Source organism: Nycticebus coucang, chromosome 10 (assembly GCF_027406575.1).
Source record: "Nycticebus coucang isolate mNycCou1 chromosome 10, mNycCou1.pri, whole genome shotgun sequence".
Classification (NCBI taxonomy): domain Eukaryota; kingdom Metazoa; phylum Chordata; class Mammalia; order Primates; family Lorisidae; genus Nycticebus; species Nycticebus coucang.
Genome location: NC_069789.1, coordinates 92302201 through 92315663, shown reverse-complemented (window position 1 = coordinate 92315663; position 13463 = coordinate 92302201). Strand labels below are relative to the sequence as shown.

The 13463-nt window shown below is 39.3% G+C and overlaps 1 protein-coding gene across 3 annotated transcripts in view; it reads right to left on the bottom strand.

The window, feature by feature from the left end:
• Window positions 1–13463, bottom strand: part of NME7 (NME/NM23 family member 7) — a 182861-nt gene that overhangs the window by 1747 nt on the left and 167651 nt on the right. The window contains exon 12 of one of the 3 annotated variants that reach the window (XM_053604199.1): window positions 1859–2247. The exons of the other annotated variants lie outside the window; for them this stretch is intronic. Coding sequence (XP_053460174.1) covers window positions 2242–2247 — 6 coding nt within the window. The 3' untranslated portion in view covers window positions 1859–2241. Of the gene's footprint in view, window positions 1–1858; window positions 2248–13463 lie in introns of those variants that run through there. 3 annotated transcript variants of the gene reach the window in all.

Genomic DNA, 13463 nt, shown 5'->3' with positions numbered 1-13463 from the left:
GTGTGTATCACTGCTAGGAGACTGGAGAGTGGTTTGTATTCTTGATCAGTAGATACTATGTGCCAAGTACTCTCCTAAGAGCTGGGGGTAGATCTACCAATGAACAAAACACAGAACTCCGTCTTCTTTGCTCTGCAGCTCACATTCTAGTGTTAAGTACTTGCATGTTTCTGATACTTGCTTCTATACATTTACTATGTCTTCCTTTCTTTGTATTTGTCAGCTTATTCTGACTCTTAGTAGATGACACATTTTGGGGGTTTATAGGCAGTGCTATTTACTTGACTTGGGGTATTCTTTAAGGAAGGGGCTTTTGCACAGGTCCAGTCACAATTACATACTCATTCATCATACAGAATATAAAAGGACTGAGTTTTTCAGAAGCAGTGTTTCTCAAGGTAGGAACACTTGGAATCAAAAGTATTGAAATACTTGGGCATGGTGACTCATGCTTGTAATTCTAGCACTCTAGGAGGCCCAGGCAGATGGGTCACCTGAGCTCAGGAGTTAGAGACCAGCCTGAGCAAAAGTGAGACCCTGTCTCTACTAAAAATAGACAAAATTAGCCAGGTATTGTGGTGGCACCTGTTGTCCCAGCTACTCGGGAGACTGAGGCAAAAGAATCGCTTGAGCCCAAGAGTTTAAGGTTGCTGTGAGCTATGATGATGCCACAGCACCCTACTCAGGGCAAAGAAGTGAGACTGTCTCAGGAAAGAAAAAAAAAAAATTCATTACTAAGGAGATAAAAAAGGATTCTCTTCAATACATAATACTCCATGAAGGAAAACTGCAATGTGGTGTTAGTATGCTTTCAACTCAGGTTAATCTCTCTTTCAAATAAGGAAGACAGGCCTTGGGCTCTGAACCTTTGGCAAGCAATATTTTCTAGCTAGGATTTAATAACTTTTGTGTTTATTGTATTTATTTAATTACCTCCAATTAAGGACAAGTAATTGAAATAGTTTATAACTAGTTTTCCATTTATGGCAGTCAAATAAACTTATTAAGTATAGCAGTAATGGATTTAAAGAAAAATAAAATTTCAGGTGGTACTTAACTATGCTAATTATGAAAGGGACAAATGGCTGGCTAAAATTGAGAACTCTGAAAGTATGGCATTAACAGAGGCCAAGGTTTTTGTTTCTATACCTGTTTGGCCAAAATCTAATTTAAACCCCATCTATTTCAGAACAATAGCATGCTCTGTCTGCTCAAGCTTCCTCCCTATTACCAGAGGGAACAGCTCCAATTCCAAATTAAAAACATTATCAGTGATCAGAGACGAAAGTCAGTTATCAAAATCTTTCAAAGCTCAATTATAGCTCACACTCCTGGCTTCTTAAAGGATTAGTAACGCTAATATCTGTGTATATTTGGCACACAGAGGAGACCCAAATGAGGTTGCCTTGCAAATCTAGGACTGAGGACATTATGAACACAGAGGGAAACTATCCAAAAAACATTCCAGAACAGTTTTAATTGAGCGAGTCATGTGATCTTGGTTTCAAATCCAACACAGAAAATGCGACTCTGCTTTCTTCTTTAAGAGGGAACTAGCATTAAGCAGATATGTTATCTGTAGTCCTCTCGGCTGGACAATGGGAAAGATGACCAAGAAATAGATAAGCCTGCTATTCTTCCAACCTGTGGTTCCAATTAGAACACATATTCTACCCAGGTGAAAGGAAGAGGGTTGGGTCAAGGCAAGTATCTTAGTCCATGTTTTTTTTTTTTTTTCTTTTGGCCGGGGCTGGGTTTGAACCCGCCACCTCTGGCATATGGGACCGGCGCCCTACTCCTTGAGCCACAGGCACCGCCCCATGTTTTAATTCTTTATTAAATCTAAAGTCTCTGAGAGACTTTAACATTAGTCTGTTCTGAGAGATTAAATATCTTATCAACATAATAACTCTTATTGGCTACAGAATCCAGCTATATAGCCGCAAATGACTCCCATACCACAAGAAAATGCCCATATGATAAAACTCTAACATGCTATCTCTACCTTGCTTCACCACAAAGCCTTTAATAAACTTGGATTTCACAAAAGCAGGAGTCTAACTAGTAGCCCACAATGGACTGTCTTTTCCAAGGAAACACATTTACACTGTGTTGGCCCTGCACAGACCAGGTAGGAGGTGGCACAGGATGATTTGAAACCCACCTATTCAGCCAGACAGTGCCTCATACAGACATTATTGGGTCGGTCTTTTGGTTCAAGTGCTTCAGGGATCAAATATTTCATTCCTGTGAAGGAAACATTTCATTCCTGTAAGGTGGCTCTATAGTACCCATAACTGGTTACAGGAATTGATGGTTATTAAATTAGCAAGTAACGGCGGAGCATAAAACAATTCTGCAGGAATGAGATATAGGACCCATTCCTTTTGATAAGAAGCAGGCATTCTAAAAAGACCAGTGGGTGAGGATCAGGTCTTGGGGAGGTTCTAATGTTTCTGCATTGGCATCTCTGGGCATCAAGGGAATAGTGTTTAACGCTAAAAGGCATTTCACCATTGTCAGAAAATGAAACATGATGGAAGTCCTCTATGCCTAACCAAACCTTTGCCTACAGCTAGCCTTTCTTCTTTTCTTTAATTTGCAAATTTCTCCTGAGCCTCCTACTATGTAACCAGCACTGATATGAACTGAGGGAGGGAGTGGCCTCAGTGACACAAGATCTTCATACAATTTTTGCATTTGCTAATGTCTTAAATGGTCTAAACTACTCTCATCATTACCACTTCCTTTGTCTCTTTCTTCTGCTATTCATTTAACATTTTGCATACATCTCATCCTTGTTCATTTAAAGACAGGAGAGACTTGTTTCTCAAAGCTCATAGCCTACAAAGAAGAAAACCAAAGTAATTAAACAAAACCACCATAGAGCGCTAAAATAGAAGTGCAAATAATTAACTACTAGTGAGGACAGAAAATATTCATACAGGGGGTAACATTTAACTTGAGTTTTAAGGATGAGTTAGATTTCATATGATGGAGAAACAGCAAATGTTAGCTTAATATACAATTGATAGGCCAATGGGCAATTATAACTTAGATGATTAACGTGAAGGCCAGTTTTTTCTCTACCACTGTTAGATTTAAATGAGAAGAATGGCTTACATTTATTTACTACTTGATAGTGTGCAGTCTAATTTCATATATAAATCTCATCTTCTTTTTTTTATTTATTTATTTATTTATTTTTTGTAGAGACAGAGTCTCACTTTATGGCCCTCGGTAGAGTGCCATGGCGTCACACGGCTCACAGCAACCTCCAACTCCTGGGCTTAAGCGATTCTCTTGCCTCAGCCTCCTGAGTAGCTGGGACTACAGGCGCCCGCCATAACGCCCAGCTATTTTTTGGTTGCAGTTCAGCCGAGGCTGGGTTTGAACCCACCACCCTCGGTATATGGGGCCGGCGCCTTACCGACTGAGCCACAGGCGCCGCCCTAATCTCATCTTCTTAACAGCTCTGTGAAGTTGGTCCCCTCATCTCCAGGAATGTGTGAGGGTCCTGAGACTTACAGGCCCCAGGGCTTCCCATATACTAAGATGGAGAACTTGCTACATTGGCAGGGCTGGGGCTTGAACCTGTATCTTCCCACTCGAAGCCATCTTGAGTCTGTGATGTCCCTTCGAGTAGTCTCTGCATTTACTGATGACTATCCAAATCATCACAAATTCTGTGAAATTTTTAAAATGTAAATTCTATAACTGCTTCCAGTATAGATTCAAAAAAAAGATTCCAAAGAATCTCTCATCCTTGCCCTGTGTGGCAAAATAAGCCTAAGTAGTTCTAGTGATTCTGGTCCTGCTACCACTGTCTCAAAAAAACTTACAGTATATGAAGCAGCTGTGAAATTTCTTTGCACCTTTCTTTTTTTGAGACAGAGTTTTGCTCTGTCACTTTGGGTAGAGTACAGTGGCATCATCATAGCTCACTACAACCTCAAAGCCAAGCCATCTTGCCTCAGCCTCCCAAGTAGGTGGGACTACAAGTGCACATCACCACACCTAGCTAATTTTTTCTATTTTGGGTAGAGATGGGTTCTGGCTTTTGTTCAAGCTGCTCTGGAACACCTGACCTCATGTGATCTACCTGCCTCGGCCAAGGTGCTAGAATTATAGGCATGAGCCAGTGTGCCTAGCCTCTTTGCATATCTTAATAACTATGGTTTCAGAGTCTGCAGTGGAACTTCACTATCCTGATGCTTAGGCTCCACCACAGACAATGGCATCAGATACTTTACAGAAGGTGTGTAGGCATCTATTTTGCAATGGGTCTCAATGCTGGTTGAGTATCAGCATTGGAGTATCAGTGGAGTTATATTTTAAAATTTTTTATTTTTTAAATAAAAATCGAGATATGCCTGAACAATTAAGAGAATGTCTCTCTCCCACTGTTAAGGAATTCCAGCACCAGATTACAATATGTGCTAATAATAGTCTGTGCTATTATGCTAGATAGATTTTCATATAAAATCTAGTCAATCTGAATTTGACTGAAGTACAATTTCATGAATGTTCCAAGAATAAGATGTTGAGTTTTAAATACATCAGTGTATTCAGCACAGAACAAACTTGCAACTCACTTCAGCCCATTTCTAACATAACTAAAGATGCAGGCATCCTTTCTACGAATTCATTCTTAAATTGTGTTTCATGACTCATAATTATCTGGCCTTTTTTGCCTTGAAGGTGGTTTTGGTTGTAACTGGTCGCTCCTCAGTCCTTTCAAATTGGAACAGATGTTTGTTGCTTCTGTTCCCTTCTCCTCCCCACCTGCAATAATTAAAAAGTATTCTCTGAGAGATACCACATCTCAGTGTGAGTCATGAATAATTGATAAATATTCACATTTAAAATTTTATTCTTAAAAATAGAGTTCTTGCTATATACTAAGCACTTTAACAAATTATTTTGTGTAATCCTTACAACTACCTTTACGAAGAAAATATTAGTCCCATGAGTGCCATTTTTCAGTTGTTGAGATGAAGGGTTTTTGAGCTAATATCTTTCCCAAGGGCATATAACTGTTTAAAGTCTCCAGTTCAGCCTGCGATGGCTAAAAGCTCACACTGGGGATGGGCCTGGCTGCTAGAATTTAACTCCCAGCCCTGCTATTTCCTGGTCAGATGACCTTGAGCAAGTTACTTTTCTGTTCCTCATACCCCACATCAATCATATAATAATAGATATGGTGATTGTGAGATTGAGTTATTATAGGGAAGGTATTTCAAATAGTGCCCAACACATAGTAATCACAGCAAAATAAATATCATTATTGTTTCCCATAGTCTCACAATGTTAGGACCCATCTGCTGTCTCAGTGAGGCCATGTGCCTCTGAGTGACTCCATGATGCTCTGAGAGCTAAAGCTGCTGGGGCAATGCCTGCTCATCAGAGACAGCATACTTAATAAATCAGGCAATGAACTGTAAAAGCAGAGTCAAGAAACTTTGCAGACTAAGATAGTAAGGAAATGCGATGACTAAATACAACATATGACCCTTGATTGGATCCTGGCTCAGAAACAATTTTTTTCTTTTACCTCAAAGACATTGGGGAGTGTAATCTGCATGTTTGTATGGAGATAACAGTACTGTATTAATATTAATTTCCTGACTTCTAATCATTGTTCTGTACCGATGGAAGAGAATATCTATGTTTTTAGGAAATATACATTGAAGTATTGAGAAATAAAGGGGAATTATAACTATAATATACTGTGAAATACAACTAAATAATTAAATATACATAAAAAAGGAAAGAGAAGAAAGGATGATTAACATGGCAAAGTGTTAACATTTGGGGAATACAGGAAAAGGGTTTGCAGAAAAGTCTTTGTATTAACTTTGAAATTTTTCTGTACATCTGAAATTATTTGAAAATAGAATGGTAAAAATATTAATTAGTAGAAAGAATGGAAAGGGTACTGGATTTGGACTCAGAAGTACTGGATTTGGACTCAGAAGAACAGAGTTTGATTCTAGCCACTATCCCCAGCACTCTTAGGCAATTAGGCACTCTCTGAGCCTGTATCCTATTCTAAAAATCGAAGAGAATACAATCTACTTCATTGGGCTGAGCATACATGTAAGCTTATGGGTAAATTTATAAAGTTGCAGCACATTATACAAATAATAAATTTTCAAAAAGTATACGTGTCCCAATGTTCCCACTCTGAGACTAGCAGGTCAAGGTGGGCTCTGCTACAAGTCAGCTACAGTGAAGTGTAAGGGATGGGTTATCTCAGCTGGGAACATCAGGTGAGGTAGGGAGAAAACTCAAGTGAACTTGACACTTCCTATTAGAAATTCATTTTTGATGACTCCCCACAGAGGAAAGGTTTTTCACAAGGAACGCAGTGTGTCCTAAAAAAAATAAGTTCAAGTAAAACAAAATGTAGCTATAATGACCAATTCTTGAGATTAGTGATTTTCAACCTGGCTGTACATCAGAATCATCCTATAAAGCTTAAAAACAAAACAAAGGGTTGGCTTAGACTCCAACCCTGAAGAGTCTGATTCATTAGGCTTTACATAATTCCTGGACATCTACAATTTCAAACAGGACTGCAAACCACTACCCTATAAAGTTGGTCAAAGTAGATGCCCCAGAAATGAGGGCTGGACCAAGCCCATTTGATATCATCATAAGTGATTTGAAAGAAAGAATGAAATCCCCCTACCCCCATTTAATTCAGCTTTTATTAGTACCTGCACTACTTTGGAGGCTTTTATGCCAAGGAGATGGAGAAGGCCTTACAAGATGAAATGGAGAATGTGGGAAAAAAGTAGACAGTAAACATCAAAAGGGTCTTCTTGGAAAAAAATTAAAGCAGGTTTCCAGGATAAATTCTAAAAATAGTGACTCAGTGGAAAGGGATCTTGGAGTGTGTCCTGGTAGTTGCTTAAATACTTGGGCCCCAGGAGTAACTGTTGTCTAGGAGACAATCGATGTCAACTCTCCTCACAAAAAATACTAGAAATTAAACCCAAGGAACTATTCTTTTTTTTTTCCTTTTTTTTTTTTTTTTTGCACTTTTTGGCTGGGGCTGGGTTTGAACCCGCCACCTCCGGCATATGGGGCCAGCGCCCTACTCCTTTGAGCCACAGGTGCCACCCTATGGTACTCTTTTTAAAAACACCCACATAATATTTTATTTATTGGCAAGTTCTTACTGCCATACTTCAGACACATTTCAGTTAGAAAATCTCCAAAATGGGAGGCGGAGCTAGATGGCGGCCGAGTAACACGGTGCATCTGGGCACCGTGAGTCTGGGGAGATAGGACTCCAGGCATCTTTGGCTGGTGGGATCTGCCTATCATCACCCGTGTGAGGATACAGGGAGTCAGCAAGAGACATCTGGACCCCAAGAGGAGGACTAAAACAGTGGAAAATCGGCAAGTGGCCATGTGTGTTCAATCCATCTAAACCCGCCTGCAACTGTAAGTTCAGTAGCAGCGAGACTGCAAACCGGAAAGGCCTTACCTGTGAACTGTTTTGGTGTCTTTGGACTTGGCACTCAGTTGAACTACCTCGGGGAGAGCCTGAGCGGGAGTGCAGAGAACTTTGGCTGTTGTCTAGGGCCCCAGTCTGAGCCGCTGAGCCAGACGGAGCTAATAGTGTTTGGCTGTGGGTCAACAGGGAGCCATTGTGAGCGATCTGCCCTGGCAAGCTCTGCCCTCAGGGTCGCAGAGCTAGAATCAGGGGGGAGCTGGTAACCCAGCAACCGAGTAGCCTAAGGGTGGGGTCTGAGCCGCCTTGCAGCCCTAACCCTCAGGGGCAGAGTGAGACCAGTTTTGGCACACTGGGTAAGTGGATAGCCACTTCAGCAGTGATTCCAGTGACAAGCACTTTCCTGGGAATGCTTCTGCTCAGCAAGTTTACAAGTTCAAAGTGCCTTTTAAGTGGGCTGAAGAGAGATTTAGGGTGTCTACCTGCTGGGGTTTGAGAAATCAGCAGCCTCCAGTTGTATCAGAACTGTGATTAACATCTCATACCCCAGAAGACCACGGGTTGCCCAGACAATATTCAATAACATATACATACTGCTTTGTTTTTGGTTGTTTTTTTTTTTTGTTTATTTTGATGTCGTTGATGTTGTTTTGTTTTTTAATTTCAACCTTTTCCATACAGATCCTTTTCTTTCTCAATTTTTCTAGTTTAATTATAATTTCCCATTGCTGCCTTTTTCAATAACTAGAACTTCATTTTTGCTAGTGTTTCCACTGCTATTATTTGGTTTTTCACCAAATTTTATCCCATAAAGTTTTCTGTTTGCTTGTCTTGGTTAGATTTATAGCATTTTTGTCTTTCCTCTCTACTTGGTGGAGGTGGGGTACTCTGTCTGATCAGGTTAGCAAAGAGCTGCTGAACTCAAGGGAACCACCCAACTGGGCACGCCCAGAAGGTGGGGTTTTTTTTTAAGGTGTGTCAAAGTACTCTACTGTACACCTATATTGCTCTGTCTCCCTCTTTCTGTGCTTCTCTTCTTTTTGTCAATATTCCTTTTACCCACCCCATCTCATTTCTCTATTTTATTTTATTTTTTTTCCTTATCACTCGGTCATCCTTTCTTACATCCCTTTTTTGCTCTTCAACCTTCTCACCCTTCTGGTCCTGTAACCCTTAGTCAACAGGCATGAGAACGCAAAGAGCAAGAGGAAGTGAAAGGAAAATTAGGGCAAGGAAACAGATAAAAGAAATCACTCATGAGGAAGAATCAGCAGAAAACTCCAGGCAACATGAAGAACCAGTCCAGAACAACCCTGCCAAGGGACCATGAGGTAGCTACTGCAGAGGATTCCACCTATAAAGAAATGTTAGTAATGCAGAAAGGGAATTTAGAATACACAAGTTGAAAACAATGAAAGAAATGATGGAAACAATGAAGGAAACTGCTAATAAAGTGGAAAATAACCAAAAGGAAATCCAAAAACAGAATCAAATAAGAGATGAACGATATGAAGAATATAAAAAGGATATAGCAGAGCTGAAGGAAATGAAACAGTCAATTAGGGAACCTAAAGATAAAATGGAGAGTATCAGCAACAGGTTAGACCATGCAGAAGAAAGAATTTCAGAGGTAGAAGACAAAGTTTTTGAAATAACTCAGATAGTAAAAGAGGCAGAAAAGAAAAGAGAGAAAGCAGAATGTTCACTGTCAGAATTATGGGACTTTATGAAGCGTTCCATACGAGTTATAGGAATTCCAGAAGGGAAAGAAGAATGCCCCAGAGGAATGGAAGCCATACTAGAGAATATTATAAAAGAAAATTTCTCAAATATCACCAAAGATTCTGACACACTGCTTTCAGATGGATATCGGACCCCAGGTCGCCTCAACTCTAACCGAGCTTCTCCAAAACACAGTGTGATGAACCTGTCCAAAGTCAAGACAAAAGAAAAGATTCTGCAAGCTGCCAGGAGTAAGCGCCAGTTGACCAACAGGGGCAAATCCATCAGAGTGACTGCAGACTTCTCTAATGAAACTTTCCAAGCAAGAAGACAATGGTCATGTACCTTTAATCTACTTAAACAAAACAATTTCCAGCCCAGAATTCTGTACCCTGCTAAGCTAAGCTTAAAAATTGACGGAGAAGTCAAATCATTTACAGATACACAAACATTGAGGAAATTCGCCACAACAAGACCAGCTCTACAGGAAATACTTCAACCTGTTCTGCACACTGACCACCACAATGGATCAGCAGCAAAGTAAGAACTCAGAAATTAAAGGACAGAACCTAACTTCCACACTGATGCAAAAGATAAAACTAAGCAATGGACCCACAAACTAAGATGAATAGAATACTACTGCACTTATCAATTATCTCAATAAATGTTAATGGCTTGAATTCCCCACTGAAGAGACATAGATTGGCTGACTGGATTAAAAAACACAAGCCATCCATTTGCGGTCTGCAAGAAACACACCTGGCTTCAAAAGACAAATTAAAGCTCTGAGTCAAGGGTTGGAAGACAATTTTTCAGGCAAATGGAATTCAGAAGAAAGGAGGAGTTGCAATCTTATTTTCAGATACATGTGGATTTAAAGCAACTGAAGTCAGAAAAGACAAAGATGGTCACTTTATATTGGTCAAGGGAAAAATACAACAAGAAGACATTTCAATTCTAAATATTTATGCACCCAATTTAAATGCTCCCAGATTCTTGAAGCAGACCTTACTCAGTCTGAGCAATATGATATCTGATAATACCATCATAACAGGGGACTTTAACACTCCTCTTACAGAGCTGGACAGATCCTCTAAACAGAAATTAAACAAAGATATAAGAGATTTAAATGAGACCCTAGAACAACTGTGCTTGATAGACGCATATAGAACACTCCACCCCAAAGATAAAGAATATACATTCTTCTCATCACCCCATGGAACATTCTCCAAAATTGATCATATCCTGGGACACAAAACAAATATCAACAGGATCAAAAGAATTGAAATTTTACCTTGTATCTTCTCAGACCATAAGGCACTAAAGGTGGAACTCAACTCTAACAAAAATGCTCGACCCCACCCAAAGGCATGGAAATTAAATAATCTTCTGTTGAATAGCAGATGGGTACAGGAAGAAATAAAACAGGAAATCATTAACTTCCTTGAGCATAACAATAATGAAGACACAAGCTACCAAAACCTGTGGGATACTGCAAAAGCAGTTTTGAGAGGAAAATTCATCACTTTAGATGCCTACATTCGAAAAACAGAAAGAGAGCGCATCAACAATCTCACAAGAGATCTTATGGAATTGGAAAAAGAAGAACAATCTAAGCCCAAACTCAGTAGAAGAAAAGAAATATCCAAAATCAAATCAGAGATCAATGAAATTGAAAACAAAAGAATCATTCAGAAAATTAATGAAACAAGGAGTTGGTTTTTTGAAAAAAATAAATAAAATAGATAAACCATTGGCCAGACTAACGAGGAATAGAAAAGTAAAATCTCTAGTAATCTCAATCAGAAATGATAAAGGGGAAATAACAACTGATCCCACAGAGATACAAGAGATCATCTCTGAATACTACCAGAAACTCTGTGCCCAGAAATTTGACAATGTGAAGGAAATGGATCAATATTTGGAATCACACCCTCTCCCTAGACTCAGCCAGGAAGAAATAGAGCTCCTGAACAGACCAATTTCAAGCACTGAGATCAAAGAAACAATAAAAAATCTTCCAACCCAAAAATGCCCTGGTCCAGATGGCTTCACTCCAGAATTCTATAAAACCTTCAAGGAAGAGCTTATTCCTGTACTGCAGAAATTATTCCAAAAAATTGAGGAAGAAGAAATCTTCCCCAACACATTCTATGAAGCAAACATCACCCTGATACCAAAACCAGGAAAAGACCCAACCAAAAAGGAGAATTTCAGACCAATCTCACTCATGAATATAGATGCAAAAATTCTCAACAAAATCCTAGCCAATAGATTACAGCTTATCATCAAAAAAGTCATTCATCATGATCAAGTAGGCTTCATCCCAGGGATGCAAGGCTGGTTTAACACACACAAGTCCATAAACGTTATCCACGATATTAACACAGGCAAAAATAAAGATCACATGATCCTCTCAATAGATGCAGAAAAAGCATTCGATAAAATCCAGCATCCTGTAGTCCCAGCTATTCGGGAGGCTGAGGCAAGAGAATCGCTTAAGCCCAGGGCTTGGAGATTGCTGTGAGCTGTGTGAGGCCACGGCACTCTACCGAGGGCCATAAAGTGATACTCTGTCTCTACAAAAAAAAAATAGTAATAATAATTAAAAAAAAAAATCCAGCATCCTTTTCTAATTAGAACACTGAAGAGTATAGGCATAGGTGGCACATTTCTAAAACTGATTGAAGCTATCTATGACAAACCCACAGCTAATCTTTTACTGAATGGAGTAAAACTGAAAGCTTTTCCTCTTAGAACTGGAACCAGACAAGGTTGTCCTCTGTCACCTTTACTATTGAAAATAGTGCTGGAAGTTCTAGCCAATACAATTAGGCAAGACAAGGAAATAAAGGGAATCCAAATGGGAGCAGAGGAGGTCAAACTCTCTCTCTTTGCTGACGACATGATCTTATACTTAGAGAACCCCAAAGACTCAACCACAAGACTCCTTGAAGTCATCAAAAAATACAGTAATGTTTCAGGATATAAAATCAATGTCCACAAGTCAGTAGCCTTTGTATACGCCAATAACAGTCAAGATGAGAAGCTAATTAAGGACACAACTCCCTTCACCATAGTTTCAAAGAAAATGAAATACCTAGGAATATACCTAATGAAGGAGGTGAAGGACCTCTATAAAGAAAACTATGAAATCCTCAGAAAGGAAATAGCAGAGGATATTAACAAATGGAAGAGCATACCATGCTCATGGATGGGAAGAATCAACATTGTTAAAATGTCTATACTTCCAAAAGCAATCTACCTATTCAATGCCATTCCTATCAAAATACCAACATTGTACTTTCAAGATTTGGAAAAAATGATTCTGTGTTTTGTATGGAACCGGAAAAAACCCCGTATAGCTAAGGCAGTTCTTAGTAATAAAAATAAAGCTGGGGGCATCAGCATACCAGATTTTAGTCTGTACTAGAAAGCCATAGTGCTCAAGACAGCATGGTACTGGCACAAAAACAGAGACATAGACACTTGGAATTGAATTGAAAACCAAGAAATGAAACTAACATCTTACAACCACCTAATCTTCGATAAACCAAACAAGAACATACCTTGGGGGAAAGACTCCCTATTCAATAAATGGTGTTGAGAGAACTGGATGTCTACATGTAAAAGACTGAAACTGGACCCACACCTTTCCCCACTCACAAAAATTGATTCAAGATGGATAAAGGACTTCAATTTAAGGCATGAAACAATAAAAATCTTCAAAGAAAGCATAGGAAAAACACTGGAAGATATTGGCCTGGGGAAAGACTTCATGAAGAAGACTGCCATGGCAATTGCAACAACAACAAAAATAAACAAATGGGACTTCATTAAACTGAAAAGCTTCTGTACAGCTAAGGAGACAACAACCAAAGCAAAGAGACAACCTACACAATGGGAAAGGATATTTGCATATTTTCAATCAGACAAAAGCTTGATAACTAGGGTCTATAGAGAACTCAAATTAATCCACATGAAAAAAGCCAACAATCCCATATTATCAATGGGCAAGAGACATGAATAGAACTTTCTCTAAAGATGACAGACGAATGGCTAACACATGAAAAAATATTCATCATCTCTATATATTAGAGAAATGCAAATCAAAACAACCCTGAGATATCATCTAACCCCAGTGAGAATGGCCCACATCACAAAATCTCAAAACTGCAGATGCTGGCGTGGATGTGGAGATAAGGGAACACTTTTACACTGCTGGTGGGACTGCAAACTAGTACAACCTTTCTGGAAGGAAGTATGGCGAAACCTC